The 20,236-nt window shown below is 39.5% G+C and overlaps 1 protein-coding gene across 1 annotated transcript in view; it reads right to left on the bottom strand.

Annotated features, from left to right (window-relative positions):
- Window positions 1-8,385, bottom strand: part of OTUD4 (OTU deubiquitinase 4) — a 34,701-nt gene extending 26,316 nt beyond the window's left edge. Inside the window, exons 1-4 of the mRNA XM_081959512.1 lie at window positions 8,030-8,385; window positions 4,632-4,715; window positions 3,266-3,316; window positions 647-693 (exon numbers count right to left, since the gene is read on the bottom strand). Of these exons, the coding sequence (XP_081815638.1) occupies window positions 647-693; window positions 3,266-3,316; window positions 4,632-4,715; window positions 8,030-8,203 (356 nt within the window). The 5' untranslated portion in view covers window positions 8,204-8,385. The remainder of the gene's footprint in view (window positions 1-646; window positions 694-3,265; window positions 3,317-4,631; window positions 4,716-8,029) is intronic.
- Window positions 8,386-20,236: the final 11,851 nt, after the last annotated feature.

The raw sequence follows: 20,236 nt of genomic DNA, 5'->3' as shown, positions 1-20,236 counted from the left end.
GGTCACTAAATGAACTGTTGTAAGTTGAGGACTGCCTATAATGCATTATACATTATATGCCACTTTGGTTTTATCCATGCATCTGTATTTCCTGGCAATGTTAATAGCTTATATATTTCAGCCGTCTAATAAAAAGACTAATCAACTCTAGCAGCATTTATACTGGAAAAAGGATTGTTGATATGATTCTTCCTTTATTCCCACTCTTCTGCCCTTGTTCCCCAAGTATCTTGTTGTGGGACCTGATTTCTGAAGCTAGAATCAGTTGGAATTGTTGCCATTGTACCAACTTCCCTGCTATACAGCAGCCTCCCCGTCTAAGCAGCTGACGGCCATCCCAGAGTTGGCGGTGAAGTTCCACAGGCTTATGATCCTAGAGACTTCAATCTGCCATTCCTGAGTTTGGCCTTGAAAGCATCCCGAGTTCACAGCCACTATGGGCCTTTCCCAGATCATCTTGAGTCCGACTAGAGGGTCACACACCAGATATATTTTTGTCAGCAATGTGAGCTAATGGGAAAAACTATCACTATTCCCCCCCTCTCTCCATGGTGAGATCACACTCTGGTGTCCTTAGGATTCTCTTATGCCACCCGCCTCCAAAAAGTTTGAGCATTATTTTGAACCTTAAAGAATTGTTTCTTACTTGAACATAAGAGAAAGGGCACTTATTTCAACTTGTCCAACCCATTCCTGTAGTAGCAAGAGAAAAAATATTGTAAGTAAACAATAAGTAACATGTAAATAACCAGTTACATTCCCAAAGGATAGTTAAGAACCCTTAAATCATTAGCAAGCAGCAATAGTTAATACTTTGGTTTAACCTTTCTCAATTACAAATTATAGGAGATATGACCCAAATTGTAATATAACATATCTCGATGGCTCCAGATTGGGAAAAGTTTACTTAATAAAGCCTCAGTGAATGTGCATTTTTTTGCAACTCACCAATATTAAAGTTTTTGTAATTCCAAAGAAGTTTTCATGAATTTTTAATTTATATAAAATCAATTCTTTCCATTTTTATCATATGCTCCTTATTTTTCCTGAAGCACGGCTGCCTAGTATTCAAAATATCCTGTCCCAAAAGTCTTGATCCATAACCTTATAACCTTATTAAATCATTCAATTCCTGCATGCTTTGCTTATACAGGCAAAAATGTATCCCAACTGTCCCTATTTTTGCTCTCCTTTAGAGTGAAGGCCCTATCCAACAATACAACCCCAGAACAGAACAGACTGTCTCTAAGCAATTTAACCAGAGAAAATAATCCATGACTTCAAATTCCAAACACTACCTTTTTATATGAAACAGCAGTGAAAACTCCACAATAAGGCTTAATGTATAATGCAAAATATTAAAAACATTGTCCTTGTCTCCACCACCAATGATGCTGCAGTTCAAATATGGGAAGGATTAGCTGTATTTTTATTCTTGCCCAATAAGTAGAAAGAACTCAAGCAGTCAAAAAAGGGCACGAAGCAATATACAAAAACGCCAACACAGATATGCATTAAATATGCCCCCTCGTAGTTGGGCATTGGAGATTTATTAATTACATTAATTTGAAAAGCAGTATTACAGACAGAATAGCATGTTTTGTTCCAGCACTAATGCTTTCTATTCTTCTGGCTTATCACTTCCTTTGAGGAGCCAACAGGCAAAAGAATTATCCCACCATTACCTCAAGGGAGAAGCTGGAAAAGTAATAATTGAACTTCAATCATTCCAATTACCATGAACACCAGAGCCAGATCAATACACTCCCTCAGTGAGTATCACAAATGGACTACCATTCTCCCTATTTTAAATTTACAGAAGCAGATAAAAATCTCCCTACGAGTTTTATTCCTCCAATCCCCAATTCTACTTGCAAAACTAGGTGGAGAAGCTATCGGTTGTTCAGTAGGTTGCATAAACAAATTACATAGTGAGGAACTTTAATGTCTCTACCACAACACATATTAAGGCCTGTGATTCTATACTCAGTCTTCAAAGACCTCTTGCAAAGTTTTGAGAATGGAGGCCATCCTCAGTTTAGAGCAGTGTTTCTCAAACTTGGCGACTTTAAGTCCTGTGGACTTCAACTCCCAGAATTCCCCAGCCAGCTATGCTGGCTGGGGGATTCTGGGAGTTGAAGTCCACAGGACTTAAAGTCGCCAAGTTTGAGAAACACTGGTTTAGAGGAAAAGCTGTTCTATGTGAGGGCTCCCCTGTTCACCTCCTGATAGATGGGGACTTAGCACAGACAAAATCTATATAAGAAATATGGTCTTGTTAGATACCCAGGAATTATTATTTAGTCAGGAGTTTTATCCTGATAATAGATTCCCATACTAATTACCTTCATTTATCTTATTATATCTAATTGCCTACCAAAAACAGTTTATTCACTAAGCCATTTTAAGTTTCTAACAAGAGAAAAGATATGCCCAGACCCATCTTACTGCTTAAGGTTCCTTATGTGTTTCCTATGCACCATTTATTCTTTTTGTGTATTCTGCGAGGTTTGTCTTTCTTTTGCAAGCTATAATAAACAAATGTCTATAAACAAATCTCTGTTTGCAGGAAATGTACATGTTTTGTGCAACTTCAAATCTCTCCCTCAAACACTTGAAGTAGTGGGTACAGATAGTCTTTGACTTACAAGAATTCTGAAGTTACAATGGCACTGAAAAAGTGACATGACCATTTTTCACACTGACCATTACAGCATTCCTATGGTCGCATGATCAAACTTCAGACGCTGGATAATATATGACTCATAACTGACCCATTTAAATATATGAGTCATGTACGGTAAATAAATATGAGTCAGTTGCCATGAGTCTGAATTTTGATCATGTGACCATAGCAATGCTGTAACGGTTAATGTGAAAAATGGTCATAAGTCACTTTTGCAGTGCCCTGTGGTCATGTGATCACTTTCTGCAAACTTCTGACAAGCCAGATTCACCTAAACACCATTGTTACACATTTAACAACTGCAGTGATTCACTTAACAACTGTGGCAAGAAAGGTCATAAAGTGGGGCAATGTTCACTTAACAACTGTCTTGCTTAGCAACAGAAATTTTGGGCTCAGTTGTGATCGTTATGTCGATGACTATCTGTAGTCACCCATGCAGTTTACTTTTTTAACCATTCTTTGTGAAACTGTTACATGTAATATTCAAAGAAAATTCATTTGTGAGATTCAGTCCTTAAGGAGGACTGAATAAGATAAGCCAAATGTTATATATGTGGTTAATTTGATAGTACATACCTGTGGATTTTCCAGACGCTTCAGATATTCCTCAAATGACCCCTCTATAAACTGTAAAGCATGAAAATGAAGAGGTTTTAATAGCAGTGTGATGAAACATCCAATTTTACTCTTAAGTAAAGATAACAAGGCTCAGTTCTGTAAAAAGATTTGATCAGAGACTCTTACTTCTAATCTTCAAATTGTGAAGACTTATGATTTATCATTAGTAATACTCCAGAAATTATATACTTCTGATTAGCATCTAGGAATGCACCAGGTCATATATTAACTTCCTTTCCATAATTGCAGGCTGATAACTCAGTAGGAACCATTGGGATATTGTGGTAAGCCTCCAAGCTGTTTACAAACTTAGTGATTTTCAGATGTAAATGGACTTCAAATCCCAGAATTCACTATGGCTAAGAATTCTATGAGATGAGGCTGCATATCTGCAAGTTCTCACTGTTGATAAATGCTTCACTACAGATATTTTAAATTTTTGAAATAGTGCATGTATCTTGAATGCATCCACTTCTCATGTTTCCATATGCAAAGTCAATACATTATATTAACCACATTTCAAGAGATAATTATTGTATATATTGTTAGAACATAATGTTAGCCACTTCTACACTCAAAGCATTCTTTAAAATCTAATGAGTCCCAGAAGGTATCCGACTTCATAAAAGGTAAACGGTTGATGAAAACCTTAATTACTCTGGTACTCGCCAAATGTTTTGGGCTAGAATTTTCATAGATCAAAACCAGCACTGCCACTAGGCATTCTAAGTGGGAACTGTGGAAGTTGAAATTAACCATAGTTGAAAGTACATAAATAGTCTTGGGATGATGTATACAGCATGTAAGAAATAGTTTTACTAAACTGCCTGATACTGATGTGGCACATATCATGGGTTTCACCTATCAGTTATATAAAACCATGGTTAAGTGACAAGTAGTTGAATTTACCCTACATACTAAACCATACAACATGGTTTAGCAACTACAGTATGCTAAACCAAAAAAAGCAAACAAGACCATGGATTTTTCATGGTTATGACGGACTTTATGCCCGGAGTTAGTTTCTTTCCATAAAGCAAAACAAAAAATGTGAACATCATCATGTGGTAATAAACCTGCATGGCTTATTTAGCACATTTATATTTTGTCTTCTATTCATTATAAATCACATCATTTGACACAAGGAATAACCAAGAAGTAAGTCTATTCAGGCACTACCCATAGATCCTCTTAGCTGGAATAAAATGCCTGTCATAAGAAAATTGACCATGCTTTTTCGCAGAGCATAATGGTAAAAAAGGAGATGTGCTTAAAAGGTTCAGAATAGCTTTAATAGTTATCCATAATATAATAATGTTTTTACCGCTTCAAATTTCTCTCTGTTTTTCCACAGATAATTTATACAGGCCATCCTAACATCAAGATGCTGAGACTGCGAGTGGAAAACCTGGAAAAAAGTTATTTAAAAAAAGAGTTCCAAGTTTATGTATATTTATTTAGAATTTAAAATCTAAAAGTTGTTAAAGTTAAAAGTTGTTAAATTAGAGCTAAATTCAGCTTTAATTTATAAATTAAATTGTTCCTGCCAATTTCAAAATAAGCTTTAAAAAATGATTATTTAAAATAACATATCCAGAAAAAACCATCTGGGTCCAATCTATATTTTGGAAACAATATTTTTTTTATTTCAACAATATTTAGTTGTTTCATTTTTCTAGGAAATTGAAAAATAAAATTATCTCTTACCTTTCGGAACTGAGACTGTCTTTTCAATCACCATATAATTTAGCAACAGTTATGTTTATAATGAAGCTAAGTAAAAGACCTAATTCAAAGAAATTATGGACCCATCTTAAATCTGTTATCATTCCATGCAACTAGTCCCAGAAATATCTAGACATAGATGCAGTACATACTAAATCAATTTTGGCACTTTTCAGATGAATGTATTACAGAATTATCAAAATACAAAGTGTACAGTAATGCAAAATCTCAAGAAACTAATATCTGAAATTTTAAAGTTCAAGAATCAGATGAAGATGAAGATACTTAAAAACGACTTATTCTTTATTGAATAGAGAGCATGTTGAAACATGTTTTGCCTGAATAATGAATCACCCCTGGCCTAGATTGTGGTTTAGTATTGGGTTAACCTGGAAACAAGGTTTCTCCCTTAGAAACATTTCTTTTATTGACATTTGAGGAGAATCCAGAACTAGTGACCCAATCTATTGCAGGCAATATAAGGACAGGCAATATAATGGCATTCACCTATTTGGGACTACAGCTTCCATAATTTATGTTCACTAACCCTGTTGAAGAGTTGGAATTCCAAGCAACTTGAGGAAAGGCAGTTGCTTATCGCATAAATTCCACAAACGACATGCAAGTCAAACCAAGGACTTCTTGATGAATATTAACTTTTCTTGGGAACCATCCTAAAGTATGGAATGGAACTGCATCTACATGGAGGGAGGTATGCAGTGGAGTACCCCAAGGCTCTGTTTTAGGCCCAGTACTCTTCAGCATCTTCATCAATGATTTGGATGAGGGAATAAATGGGGAACTCATCAAATTTGCAGATGACACCAAGCTGGCAGGAATAGCTAACATTCCAGAAGATAGGCTTAAGATACAGAAGGATCTTGACAAACTTGAACATTGGGCACTATCTAATAAAATGAAATTCAATGGTGAAAAGAGTAAGGTTCTACATTTAGGCAACAAAAACGAAATGCACAGGTACAGTATAGGTGGTACCTTGCTCAATAGTAGTAACTGTGAAAGGGATCTTGGAGTCCTAGTGGACAACCATTTAAATATGAGCCAGCAGTGTGCAGCAGCTGCCAAAAAAGCCAACACAGTTCTAGGCTGCATCAACAGAGGGATAGAATCAAGATCACGTGAAGTGTTAATACCACTTTATAATGCCTTGGTAAAGCCACATTTGGAATACTGCATTCAGTTTTGGTCATCACAATGTAGAAAAGATGTGGAGACTCTAGAAAGACGGCAGAGAAGAGCAACAAAGATGATTAGGGGACTGGAGACTAAAACATATGAAGAACGGTTGCAGGAACTGGGTATGTCTAGTTTAATGAAAAGAAGGACTAGGCGAGACATGATAGCAATGTTCCAATATCTCAGGGGTTGCCACAAAGAAGAGGGAGTCAAACTATTCTCCAAGGCACCTGAGGGTAGAACAAGAAGCAATGGGTAGAAACTAATCAAGGAGAGAAGCAACTTAGAACTGAGGAGAAATTTCCTGACAGTTAGAACAATTAATCAGTGGAACAGCTTGCCTCCAGAAGTTGTGAATGCCCCAACATTGGAAGTCTTTAAGAAGATGCTGGATAGCCATTTGTCTGGAACAGTATAGGGCAGTGGTTCTCAACCTGAGGGTCGGGAACCCTTTGGGGGCTCGAACGACCCTTTCATAGCGGTCACCTAAGTCCATCGGAAAACACGTATTTTTGATGGTCTTAGGAACCGACACACCAATTTTATGGTTGGGGGTCACATCAGGAGGAACTGTATTAAAGGGTCGTGGCATTGGGAAGGTTGAGAACCACTGGTAAAGGGTTTCCTGCCTAGGCAGGAGGTTAGACTCCAAGGTCCCTTCCAACTCTGCTATTGTATTGTATTGTATTTCAGACCTGATAATTCCTCTCTGATCATCAAGTATCACTTTCATATCAGAATCCAATGTTATGTGGGTGAAAGTGAAAGTATATCAATATTCTGGAAAGCTTTCCATTCCTGCCTTTTTTTAAATGCTTAGTCATTAGGGCTACAGAAAGCTAGCCTAAATTAAAGCAGCCCTTGGGGCATCCATTTATTCAAAAGGCCAGACATCCTGCAGGCTGCATTTAAATGCCAGTTGGGACACACAAATACTCTGCAAGTCTGCTGAGCCACAGGAAAAACAAAGCCAATCAGCTTCAATGAGTTTTGCACTTTAATAGCAAAGGTTAAAAAGCTTTGGATCCCTTGCATTTTTATTTTTGCTTTGCACTTTGTATAACATTCACACCCTATGTATGCCCGGTGAAATTATTAGACTTTCATGGGTCAGAGTGCAAAATACAAAAATAGCCTCTTCTCCTCCCCCCCCCTTTTTTTTTTTTCTGGCCCAACACAATGAATCACTTTTTTTTTCGAAACAGGAAACAGAAACTTAACGCCAAAATAACTTTCTGGATGCAAAAGCAAGATTTGTCTCCCCAGAAACTACTAGGGTAAGCGACGATCTGGAGTCGCTACAAGAAGGAAGGCCTGGAGAATGAGCTCCCATCCCGAATTTTCCATCCCAGGTGGATTTCTCCCCCATAAAGCGGCTACACCCTAAGCGCTTCTCCTTTCGCCCTGCCTGGCGTGAGCCCAAAGTTAGAAGCACAAAACTTCCCGAGTAGCCGTCTCCAGTGTGGCTGCGGTTGGTGATAGCCCACAGCCGGCCCCGCTCAGCCAAGACCTCCTTATAATTATTATTTATTGTCAGTGCACAACATATATACAATGAGATTGGATATTATAACCTTCCCGGCTAAGGGAAATCTCGATCTGCTGAGGCCTACGGCGAACCAGGATTCGCTTCCTCCCCCATCCAGCCGTTTCTTCTATTATTTGCCCCCAAGCCTCTCGTCTCCGGAGAGTGATGGGCATTGGAGTGTAACAAGTTGGCAGAGAAGCCCGAAGCGTCCCCACCATACTCCGGCCCTCTGACCCGAACGGGGGCTGCTTACGGAGAGCCGCACTTTTTACCTGCTCGGCCACCGCTCGGAAGAGGCACGAGCCGTCCTTCGCCACCCGCTTGCGGTGCAATCCCTGAGATCTCAAGTAGCCGTCCATGGCAGCCTCGGCAGGGCTCTCCACGCCGTTGCCCAGGCGGCTCTGCTGCTGCTCCTCCTTGCTGCCGGCCGTCTCCTCCTCCTCCATGTTTGTTTATTGCTCCAGAAGCGGCAGGGAAGTCCTTTTCCCGCCCCCCCCTCTCTTTAGTTAGCCCCACATGGTTGAAAAAGAAACTAGACGGCTATAGAACACAGGGCGAGCGGCATGCAAAGCAACCCGCCGTGAAAAGCTGCCCGAAAGCGAGAGGCGGTTGCCAAGGCGGCGGCTGGAGCAGCGGGAGACGCCGGGCTCACGTTTGCAGCTCGCATGTGGGACTCTTGCGAGAGGCGCCACTTGAACCGGAGACCCGCTTCCCCCCCCCCCCGCTTCGGCCTCCTCCTCCTCCTCGGGACACCCGCCGGGCTTCTAACCTCCACTAACCCCAGCGCGCCCTCCCTCCCCAAACCAGCTCCCGGCGGCGGCTTCGGCGCGTCCCACTCGGAAACGAAACCTGCGGCGTTTCCAGCGAAACGGACAGCCCTTAAAAAGTTTGTTTTCACTTTCAGAGCCAGGCCGGCACGCCAAGGTTTTCTGGGAGTTGTAGTTCGAGTCCAGCAGGAAGTGGCAGCGGCGTGAAGGGAGGGGCGACGATCCCGCCCCGCTTCTTCCCGCCTTGTCTGGCGGGCTTCCTAACCGAATGGGGAGCGGGCGGGCGGTCTGGCAGGCGGGAGCTGCTGAGTTGTTTGGTGACCTTGGCGCTCCCTGTGATTACTTTCATGTGATTGGTCTAAGAAGACAGGTCTAAAAAGAGCCGTTTGCGGCGGAGCCCTGCGGTTGCCTTCTCAAAACAAGCGCAACCCCTTGGTAACTCGGCTGTTTAGCTCAGGGGTCTCCAACCTTGGCAACTTTAAGCCTGGTGGACTTCAACTCCCAGAATTTCTCCAGGCTTAAAGTTGAAGATGAAACTCAAATACTTTGGCCACCAAATGAGAAGGAAGGACTCACTGGAGAAGAGCCTAATGCTGGGAAAGATTGAGGGCAAAAGGAGAACGGGACGACAGAGAATGAGGTGGCTGGAATGAGTCACTGAAGCAGTTGGCTTGAACTTAAATGGACTCCAGAGGATGGTAGAGGACAGGAAGGCCTGGAGCAGAGGTCTTGCTGGCTGGAGAATTCTGGAAGTTGAAGTCCACAAGTCTTAAAGTTGCCAAGTTTGGGGACCCCTGGTCTGGAGGAATGTTATCCATGGGATGGCGATGGGTCGGACACAACTAACAACAATAACAAGGCTTAAGGTTGCCAGTGTGAAGACCCTTGGTTTAGTTCAAACAAAAAAAAAGCCCACACCCCAAGGGTCCAGTTCAGCATTTCTCGACCTGGGTTGTTTGAAGATATGTGGATTTCAACTAATGACCAAGGTTGAGAAGACACTGATCCAGATACATAGAACACATGGAATAAAAAGACAGCCCAGAGCTGTCTTCACAAATCCCCCCCCCCCTTTTCATTCAGTCGTGTCTCATTCTTGGAGCCTGCCTGACAAATCCCTGCAGTTTTCTTGACAACAAGAGGCTAATAGTTAAATAGTTAAAATTGTGGTTTTCTTAAGGCTGGTTATTTTCTCTTCTTCAAAGAATATGTCATAATTGTTCACCCCTAAGTTAGAAGATGACACCTGACTACAGTGATATTTCCAATTTTCTCTTCATGTCTCCACTTAGCAGTGGATCCTCCCTCCATTTATACCTAACTGTATTGATATATGTCATTTTAATGCAAGCAAACCAGTCTTTTGCAATCATAGCCACAATAAAGTCTTATAGTGAAACTAAGAATTGCATAGTAAAATTCCAGTACTGGAATTGTATTTTGTGGGGGTACAGTACTTTATCTTCTAGATAAACTATTCAATTTTACTTCTGTTTGACTTTCCGAAATGAACACAGTATAAAACTCCATGTTGGTTTCCACCAAGAAATCAGTGTAAGTTTCACTTAAATATGTATTTCAGGAGTCTTCTTGCTTCTAGAAGCCTTACACAACCTTAAGTACTCAATGGGACCATTACTCAGCACAATTTAATTCAAATGTCCGTAATCTATTTTTTAACTTCTGTATGCATTGATTTCAGTGTAGAAATTTAATTTTAACGTAGTTCCTTTTTTCTTGTGATTGATTTGTTGACATCTGGCTTGATAAAAAGGTTTGAATTGCTTGTAAAGCTATCTTAGGGTATTTCCAGTGGCGTAGGCTAGCTCTCAAAAGTTTTTCATATGGTTAACAACTTTTCATGATACTGTACTATAGTTTCTATAATACTTAATAGACCCTAGATGGCACCAAAGTCCTACAGACTAGAGCAAAAGATAAGAAATATAGTTTAAACTCTTTAAATTTAAGAGGTCTTTAAGACAATTAATACTATGTTTTAGTCCTATTATTTAATAAAACCTCAAATATATTGATAGTTATTTAATTATTTTGATTTTTGTTTAATTTTTATATGTACATATTTTAAAATGCTAAAACCAAAATAAAACATGCTATCATATCATAAATGTAGACAGTACCAAAATAGAAGAACTAGTAATCATACATAAATTCTGTATGTCATCAATTTCTGCACCTTGGCAAATTAAGATGTGTAGCTGGAAATTCCGGGAGTTAAAATCCACATATCTTAAAGTTGTCAAGATTGAAAATTACTGATATAGAGCAATAAGGCAAGCAACCTTTGAAGCCATGTTCAGCACTTCAGGGTAGGATTCTTATTTATTTATTTATTTTGCTTTTAAGGAGATTTGTAAGAGTTACAGGTCAAAACAATTTTCAGTTTTTGTTTGCACAACTTAAAAATCACTTGTGTTGATGTCCAGTTTGATGGTTTCATCTGGTGACTGCAAAACTGAATTGCCTTGAGGTCTTAAACTGTAATTCTAGAGCCTGACTGCTTGCCTCATTCTTTTTCTGATCTAAAACCAGTTAGGACCATGAATATGCAATATTTAATTTTACTTTATATTTGCCCCATACCTTTCTAATGTCACTGTATTTTACTTTGCTATGCACTGTGCTACACTATGATATGCTTTAACAAGTGGTAATGTTTTGGCTATATTCTAGTTATATTAATTATGCCAAAGAAGCAAATGAAATGTCCAATCCAATAAAGTCAATCAATTAGTAGTCTGTTGCTAAGCAGTCAGTCTTCAGCAAAGTGAGAGAACAAAGGGATTAATAGTAAATAGCTATGACTCATTTTTTGTTTTATCATTAGTTTGATGTAATCATAAATTCCTTCCTTGTAACCTTGATGTGGAGTCACTTAAAATTTCAATTATACAAATTATAACACTTTTTATGTTTTTAAAAACACTTTTTATAAGTATTTTTTTCTCTGGAGAGAAAAATAATTCGTAGTATGATGCTATTTAATATTTATTGTCAGCCTCCCAAGTAGACCAGACAGGAAACACAATAAGATGGACTAATTCTACTTTATTGTAACACAATACATTACATTAATACATTAAAAGAACCTTGCAAGTCTGAAAGTACACATCTACCCCGCTATCTCTTTTTAACTACCTGATAAGTTTCTTTCTTTGACCATTACTCAGTTACAGGGTCCTCCCAGTTTTATTTGGTTGTTCCTAGACAGCATCTCTTCCCCTCTCCTTCCAAGGTCATTCATACATTCCAGTATGTTGATGTACACTATATTGCCAAAAGTATTCCCTCACCCATCCAAATAATCAGATTCAGTTGTGAGCGAATACTTTTGGCAATATAGTGTAGGTATCTATGTAATTTTTCCCATGTATTCTTTTTATATGTCACACTGGAAACAACTGAGAAAATGGCAACCCAGAAGTCTCTGTAAACATGCTAGTATATATTTGGGTTAAAATTGTTTGCAGAGATATTAATACTATTATGCAAGTTGAAATGCTGAGAAGTATATTTTTACAGTAATGCATATTAAGCAGAGTACTGAATGTGCCAATGGAAATCTAGATCCACTTCATTACAAAAGGTATTTGTAAATTAGCACCAAAAGCTAATTAACTCATCCAGTCTTAGTGACATGGCATAATTAGTGTCATGGTATTATTTCTCAATGTATCATTTTCTCAGTAAAATTTTCAGTGACATTCCTATTGTAATTGTTCAACATGTTGCAATAGCCATCCTTATTATTGCATATTATAATATAAAATAGGGCTAAGAACCAATTGCAACACTAAATGGAGATATCTAGGAGTAACCAGTTAACTAATAGTAACAGCACTATACAGCCTATGCAATCTACTCAGGTGTTGGGGGTTTGTTTGGAAAGGCCGTGCATAAATTGCACCCAGAACCAGCTGGTGTATTTCAGAGGTCTAATTTTAAAAAGTAATATAATGCAAGATTGTAATCTGTCCAGACCCAGCCATGCCAAAATTTACAGCAAGAAAAGCTCAGACAATATAAATAATTATCATAAATGTATATGTTCTTCTTAATTCACCTTTTTAAGCAAATGATATAACACATGTCATAAAACAAACTGGACTATCTTTCCCCAACCTGAGATATTCCAGATGTGTTGGATGTCCAATCCTACATTTCCTCGCCAGAATGGGCAAATATATGCTTACTAGACATTGTATGAGCTTGGCATCCAAAGTAGAGAAGGCTTAACTAATTTTTGCTTCTGTTCTCATTGTTATTATCTCTATTTGAATTAAAGCTTTAAAAGACTGCTTTCTAGTAATTATACAGGAATAAGATTTTATAACCAGATGTGTTCATAGCCATCTCTGGTTCTGAATTTGCTTTAATTTCTATTTCTGTTCTAACAACTTATGATACCAGCTCACATTTATAGACTTGACATTGTGACCTAAATGACCATAGTAACAACCTTTCTAACTTAGTATCTTAAAACCATTTCATACAGAAAGTTAGAAAGTCACCTGAGAAACTAACTTTTGTTATCAGTGGCTCATAAAAGAACCATATTTATTGAGAAATATTTATAACCTGTTTTTTTTTTAATTAGAAGAAAGGAATTTCTCAGTTCTTTTTCAAAACCAGTTATTCTTCAGTATAAAAAAAAACGCAATAGGACCTTAGTGGAGCAGGTCAGCAAAAGTATGCAGAGTACATAAATGCTTAATAAGGGACAAACACTTTTTGTGCTCATTGCTGGGGTGACTTCCAAAGTCACAAAAAGTGTAAGCTTTCATGATCCCCACATTTCTTAATCGCACAAAATGTTATAAAACATTTTGGAATGAGCAAAGCAGAAAGGAGAAAATAAATAAGAATTCCACCGGACACTATATGGCAGGGTGAGGACTCACTGTAGTACCCAGCAAGCAAAATAATTGGTGATGTGGGTGGCACAGCCTCACGGTTCCTGGCTACCCCCAACCTGCTGGCAGCCATGGCCCAGGAGCTGCAGAGAGTCCGGGGGGGGGGGGTTGCAAGATGCAGGCTGGGGGAGGGAGCTGAGCAATGGCTTGTTCTCCATGTGCTTGGGTTTTCCCCCATTCCAGCCTCCTGATTGTCTGCCTGAATCCGTGGAGGTGAGAGAAGCGGAGAGGGCTGGTTTTTTAACATGGGTTTGCCTGGCAGCGAGGGAGGAGCAGGAAAAGGGATGGCCACTAGCAGGGAGGGGAGAGTATGAAATTGGTGCTTCTGGGACGAGGGGAACCAGGAAGCATCTGGGTACAGCTTACCCAGCCTCTCTTCCTCTTGCAGCCACGTGTGTAGTTGCGAGGCGAACCCGTGTTCCCTGCCGCTGCCAGGCCTAGCTGCAGAGGCCAGTGTGCACCAGATGGCATTGATGCTAGGCCTGGCAGAAGCCGAAAAGGGGAGGAGGGTTGGAGACCTACCAGGAGCACAAGCCATGCCAGAACTTCCTAGGGTGGCTCCAGTACAGTTGTTGGTGGCTCGTGGCGTTAGTCACATGGCTCGGATGCTAAAAAATGAAAAAGAAAGGCTGAAAAGCACAGGCGCAGTGAAAGGGAGGGAGGGAGCCTCCCTGCTCCCGCTCCCCTCCCCTTGGGTGATGTCACAGCATGAAGCGGCTCTAGGAAACTCAAGTGAGCAACTGGGCAGCGAGATAAAGCGCCTGGCAAGGAGAGACTGGGAGGATGAGGCGAAGCTTCAGCCGGTTTTCCAAACTGAGTTAACAACTGGTTCTAGTGAACTGGTGTGAACCGGCTGCATATCAGAACAAATCATGCATTACAAGGATTGCTTGGAGGTGGGAGAAACTTCTAACGTAATTTACTGATTCCCTGCATGGACAGTCCCTGTGACAATGTGAGATAGACAAGTAGGAACCTCACCACCAGATTGCAGGAACAAGCATTAGACGAGAAGACCTGAACTCATTGGTAACCTCACATTGTAATGAAGAAGGACATACATTTGATTTCACCACTACTAAGACTGTTGGCCAAGCAGAGACAAAAATAGCCAGGGAAATTATTGAAGCCTGGGAAATGGGCCCCTTGTTAGTCAACAGGAATGCTGATTTACCCCCCAGCTTAACAACACTTAAGGCACAGCAATGCAAGGAAACAACAACCAAAGACTTAATAGCTGGCCACCCCAATTAACAACTAAAAGCCACACACAACCAGGCACTACTTAAATACTATACATGGAACAGCCCAGTGCATGCATTCTGGAGAAAAAGAGTGAGTGCATTCTAGAGAGAAAGAAGTTCCTTGAGGATGGGCTCAAGCATGAGTCCGAACGTTTGGAAGACTAAACCTCTGGCCCCGGTGACCGACTCAGACTGGATCCCACAACATTATCCTGGGAAACTAATATTTGCCTTCATTTGATAAAGGAGAAAGCTTGATTTCATGCTGAAGTAGGTATCATCAAGAACTTACCCCAAACTATGCTTTCCAGATTTGGACTACAATTCTATAATTCTGAGGCAGAAAAGTCATACTGGTAGGTTTAAGTATCTGTATCTTGCAGCTTAAAATGAAATATAGGAAAAGATTCATACATGCAAATTAAGACTGATATATGTTGATGTCACTTTTGTTTATGAATTTTTATTGTCATTCAAGCTGAGATATGCAAAAATACCCTTCCTGTTAAACATGCAATTGGCTCAGGCAGCCAACTCTGAGTGTCTTGAATGGCTGGTACCTCTGTACTTATTTAACTTTTATTTTTTATTACTAGGAAGTGGGAGACCTGTTTGTGAAATTTTCTCCTTGAATTTACCAAGCTAACTTTACTTCTTTTGCTTTTAATGAATGTTTTCATTGGAGGTGTCATTTAAATAAAACAACAATTGATTAAGGTTGGAGTTCATGTTTTGTTTTGTTTTGTTTTGTTGTTTCCTGTTAACAAGCAGAGAAAGGCTTGGGATTAGTTCTTTCTTGTGCCTTTTGTTTCTTTAGCCAGCACTGCTATCCCTGTACCCTACAACACAGTTTACCTCTGCATCTCTAGATGGGCTGCCTCAGCTCATTCTAAAAACTTTGTCCAGCTCGGATGGTTTAGTCCCGTGATGGCGGTCCTATGGAATGCGTGCCAGAGGTGGCATGCAGAGCCCTTTCTGTGGGCACGCGGGCCTTCGCCAACTGCTCTTCTGGTTTCCAGAATGCACCGGAGCCCTGGAAAACTGAAGACCAGCTGGTGGTGCGCATGCACATGCCAGAAACCAGAAGTCCAGGTGGCCGGCACATGCATGTGCACGGGCCAGCTGGTCTTTGAGTTCCTGGGGCTCCGGCGTGCATTCCGTGGTTTGGGCACTCGGTGCTGAAAAGGTTCCCCATCACTCTAGTCCATTGTATTTTGATTGTGGACCATGTGTAGAAGATGAACAGGCTCAGCTGGAGGGCGGGATTAAATGCATTATCAGTTTGGCATCCCTTGCACCACCACAAGAGACCCAAGATCAATACCCTCTCCCAGGACCATGATTGTAGAAGAGACAATTATTAAGGAAGCGGACAGTAAGAAAATGAAGACAAGCAGATCTTTTTTCTACTCTTTCTTCATCTATTGAGTTGATTAAAATTCCATGATATAGAAATCAAAATATATACAGTACAATAAGTACGAACACATTGCACTTAAACATAATTCAGTAAGAGCTGAAGCTCTGTATAAAAAAGCAACTAGTATATGTCTCTTACCTATGACTACCGGTATTTAAGAAAGTGAAAGAATTTATATTTTTAAATAGTCACACAATATTATTGAGAGTAAAAGATGCAAGCAGCCTAATTATTTTCATCACTGCATTGACTAAACTCCTTGGATGTACAAATATGCCAAACCAATCAGAGTTTTGCCTAGTTGTTTATTTAGCATAATACAAAATAACTTGCCTTTATTTTTTTATTTTTTAACAAAAAGTGAACTGGAAATGCAACAAAGTGGGGTTGGTTTGCTTTCTGTGGAGATGGCAGAATCTGCCAAGGATTTCCAGTAATTGTGGCCCTAAGCCTTGTTTTACTTTGAGAATCTTTCTTGGCTACCACTTCCACAGACTTCAAAATTTTCTTACAAAATTGAAATGTATTATTTGACCAAAGGAAATCCTGTTAAATATATGATTGCATACTATTGATAGCAACAAAATTTAATGACAATAATGCTAAAAAATAGTTTTTTGTTGGGTCCCAATTCAATACATTCTGGCTGGCCCTCAGTCAAAAAAGTTTATGCAACCTAACTGATTACATCTATGCTTTAGCATGATCTGTACAAAAGTTGTTTGCGGTTTCTTGAATTATCCCTGATCTGTTTCTGTGTCCTAACAAAGTTTCTAATAAGTTCAAGGCTAGAGAAGCTAAAAGAGAGAGAGAAACAAATGCAAGAATTACTCATACTAGCCATGTGAATTTTACTGCTCTGCAAAATTGTTTTATAAAGATGGGGAAAACAATTGCTTAGCATGACATATTAGCTCAGGGAAATGGATCTCGCATGCTGAGCTATTTCTGGTACTTACTTAGAGCCTTCAATAAATCTTTTTTTAATTATGGGATTATTGGTTTGATACATTATTATAGTTTCGATTTTAAATATTGGTTTTTTATAGAATTAGAAAGAGCTAATATGCACAAAAATCATCTTTAGATTCTTTATTCCAGTTTTAGATTTCAAATATTAATGGAGCAGAAATGGCATTCCAGACCTTTACATATAAGCACAGCTTGCAGGAGGAGAAGATAAAATAACTTGGGACTGACTTTCAATAGGTGTTTTTTCCCTATCTGCTGCATGAGAGGCATAGAGGAAGATGATGTAATGATGATATCAGTTGCACCATTTTCTCCCCGATGAATAACCTATCACACCATGAATGATCTCATTTTCCATTACTAGAATTGCATCTGTAAGCCACAAGATACCAATGAAAGTTTGAAGGATTTAATAATGCGTGATCCCACTTTGCGTAGCTAACAGTTAGTTTTTCAATAGCCAAATTACCATGTATATGAGCAAGATAACTACGTATTTTGATATGCTGATAGGGATTAGGATGAAAGCAATCGCATGTTTTCAGTTGCCTGTAATCTTGTAAGAAAGTCATACTTTAGGGTAGGGGTCACCAACCTTTCAGATCTCAGGGACCACTAAATTCATAATTTTAAATCCCGTGGACCACTAATATGATCTGCCTAATGACCAGATGGGAGGGTGAGGCTGGGGGGGTCATGTGACTGGGTGGATATGGCCAACTCGATGTCACACACATCAAGGGGCGCCTCCCCAGCCTCTACTCGCCCCTCCCCTCCCAGCCACTCCTCGCCTGCCCGCCCAGGCTCCTTAAGGCCCCAACAGGAAGCAGATGTTGGAGCTAAGCAGCCACCATGAGAAAGAGTTGGCAAAACAGCTGGCTCAGTTCAAATTGGATCTGACCAAGAAGGAGGCTCAACAGAAGCACCACACTGAGGACTACGAGCATAGGCTTTCCAAGCAGAGGGAAGACTTGCAGGAGTGCCAGGCCAGATACTGGCACCTTGAGGCTCAGCAGGCTGAGATGGTCAGCCAGTTCCAGGCCATGATGCAGTCCCACTGGAACAAGGCCCTCCAGCTCCTTGCCACCAGCAGCACTTCCCTCCAGCCTTCGGCCAAAGCCCCACACCAGGAGGCTGAAGCAGACCCGTCGGAATTTCTGCCCCCCCCCGACCCCTACAAAAAAATCCAGAAGGGCGAGAATCTCTGCAGCAACACAAATGTTCATTGCATGTATCTGGCCCAGGGACCATAATTTTATAATGCAATATAAAAATGCAAATAATTTTTCTGCAGACCACCAAAATGTTCTCGCGGACCACCACTGGTGGTGACCACTGCTTTAGGGGACATCTTTTATCTCTCAATCTTTTGGGAATACAACTCTGGGATTATTATTATTATAAAGATGTGATGTCTTTACTTTAGCTAAAACTCTGTGACAACATAAGAGGAAAAGCAAAACTTACATTTCAAATTAAGGATAGATGTTTCTATTCCTGTTCCATTTCTCACTTTCCAGGAAGACATTGTTTAAAAACAGGGCAGTGTTTCTCAACCTTGAACTTTAAGATGCATGGATTTCAACTCCTAGAATTCTGGCTGGGGAATTCTGAGAGTTGAAGTCCACACATCTTAAAGTCGCCAAGGTTGAGAAACACTGCATTAGGTTTTTTTTTTAAAAAAAAAAACTCCTTCTGCATTCTAACAACTCACACTACCTAAACATTTTCATATTTAAACCTAATCCCAAATAAAACTGATATGACGTGACTGAAAAGCAAATGCCACCAAGATTATTACTCAAGTATAAGTAGCTTTAAAGGTAGAACTGAGGTTTTTTTTTTGTAAAACCAAACACTTTTCCTGTGGTAGCTATTAATATGGAAATGTGGTATTCTTTTTTTAACTCTATAACTCCTCCCTCCCTCCCCCCCTCTCTCTTTCTTTCGTTTTATCTGACTTTTCAGTTTGCTTTGTCCCCTTCCCAAACTTGTAGTCATTTAAGATGTAGTTTCCCAGCTAGAAACACTTTATTCCAGTTGCTAAGCTACCAAAGAGCTTCTAAGTTCCTTTTCCTTGTTCCCTGCTTCCAGTAGGTCTGCATGCAATATTCAAAACTGTTCCAGAAATAAAATATTAGTAAAACTAGTTCTGATCATTGCAATATATGTTTTGACGTTGCAAACCACCCAAGAGTTGTTGGTACGAGTGGCAAATAAATTTCATAAATAAATTTTGGATTATCCCACAATACACAATGCTGATGTTAAAATAGCCCTATGATCGGCTTCTTTCTTTCTTCCAAAGCTCTTTCTAACAATGTCAGCTTTGGAAGTTCAACTGATGTTCCCACTCAATGCACAAACTGGAACTGTTGCTTCCTGCTTCATCCACTTTCGAACTAGTCTTACTTGAATCCACTTAAAAAAATAATTCCTGGGACTTAACAAATTTGTGGTTTGCTTAAGGGGGCAACTGACTGGCACTTATCCAAACAAATTAAAAGGTTCTCTGTATACCACTTTGTTGTGCTTCTTTCAAGCCTTTCTTCTTACCATGCCTGGCACCTCTTTCTTTGAAAGCTGCCAAAATTGTTTCTCTTACCTGTTTTTGGGTGCTAATTAATTCCTCACACATTCCAGGAACATAGCCCACAAGGATGAATTCAGTCTTAATGATGTGATTCTTGTGTGGGAAAAAGCTATTATGTCTCTCATTATTAGTCACTGAATAGCCCAGCTCACAGTTTAGCTTCCTTAAACTTGTGTCACATTTTGTAAAGTTGTGCCACATTAAACAGCTACCTAGGGAAGAAATAAGCTTTATATATATATATATATATATATATATATATATATATATATATATATATATATATATATATATATATATATATATATATATATATATATATATATATATATATATATATATATATATATATATATATATATATATATAGTATATGTACCAAACCAAAAATTGGAGACATTTTGTTTTCTTTCTTAACATGAGCTTAAAAAGTGAAATGTCTTCTTCATACTGAGTCAGGGGGTTGGTGGGTTCCCATGTAATTCTTTATTATTTCAGTCTATATGCCACTACATTTCCACATACTTTAAATCAGTCACAGTTAACCAC

This window comes from Natrix helvetica (genome assembly GCF_964273705.1).
Source record: "Natrix helvetica genome assembly, chromosome: 7".
NCBI classification, from domain to species: domain Eukaryota; kingdom Metazoa; phylum Chordata; class Lepidosauria; order Squamata; family Natricidae; genus Natrix; species Natrix helvetica.
Note: the sequence above shows the minus strand (reverse complement) of the source record. Positions and strands in the feature narration are given on the sequence as shown.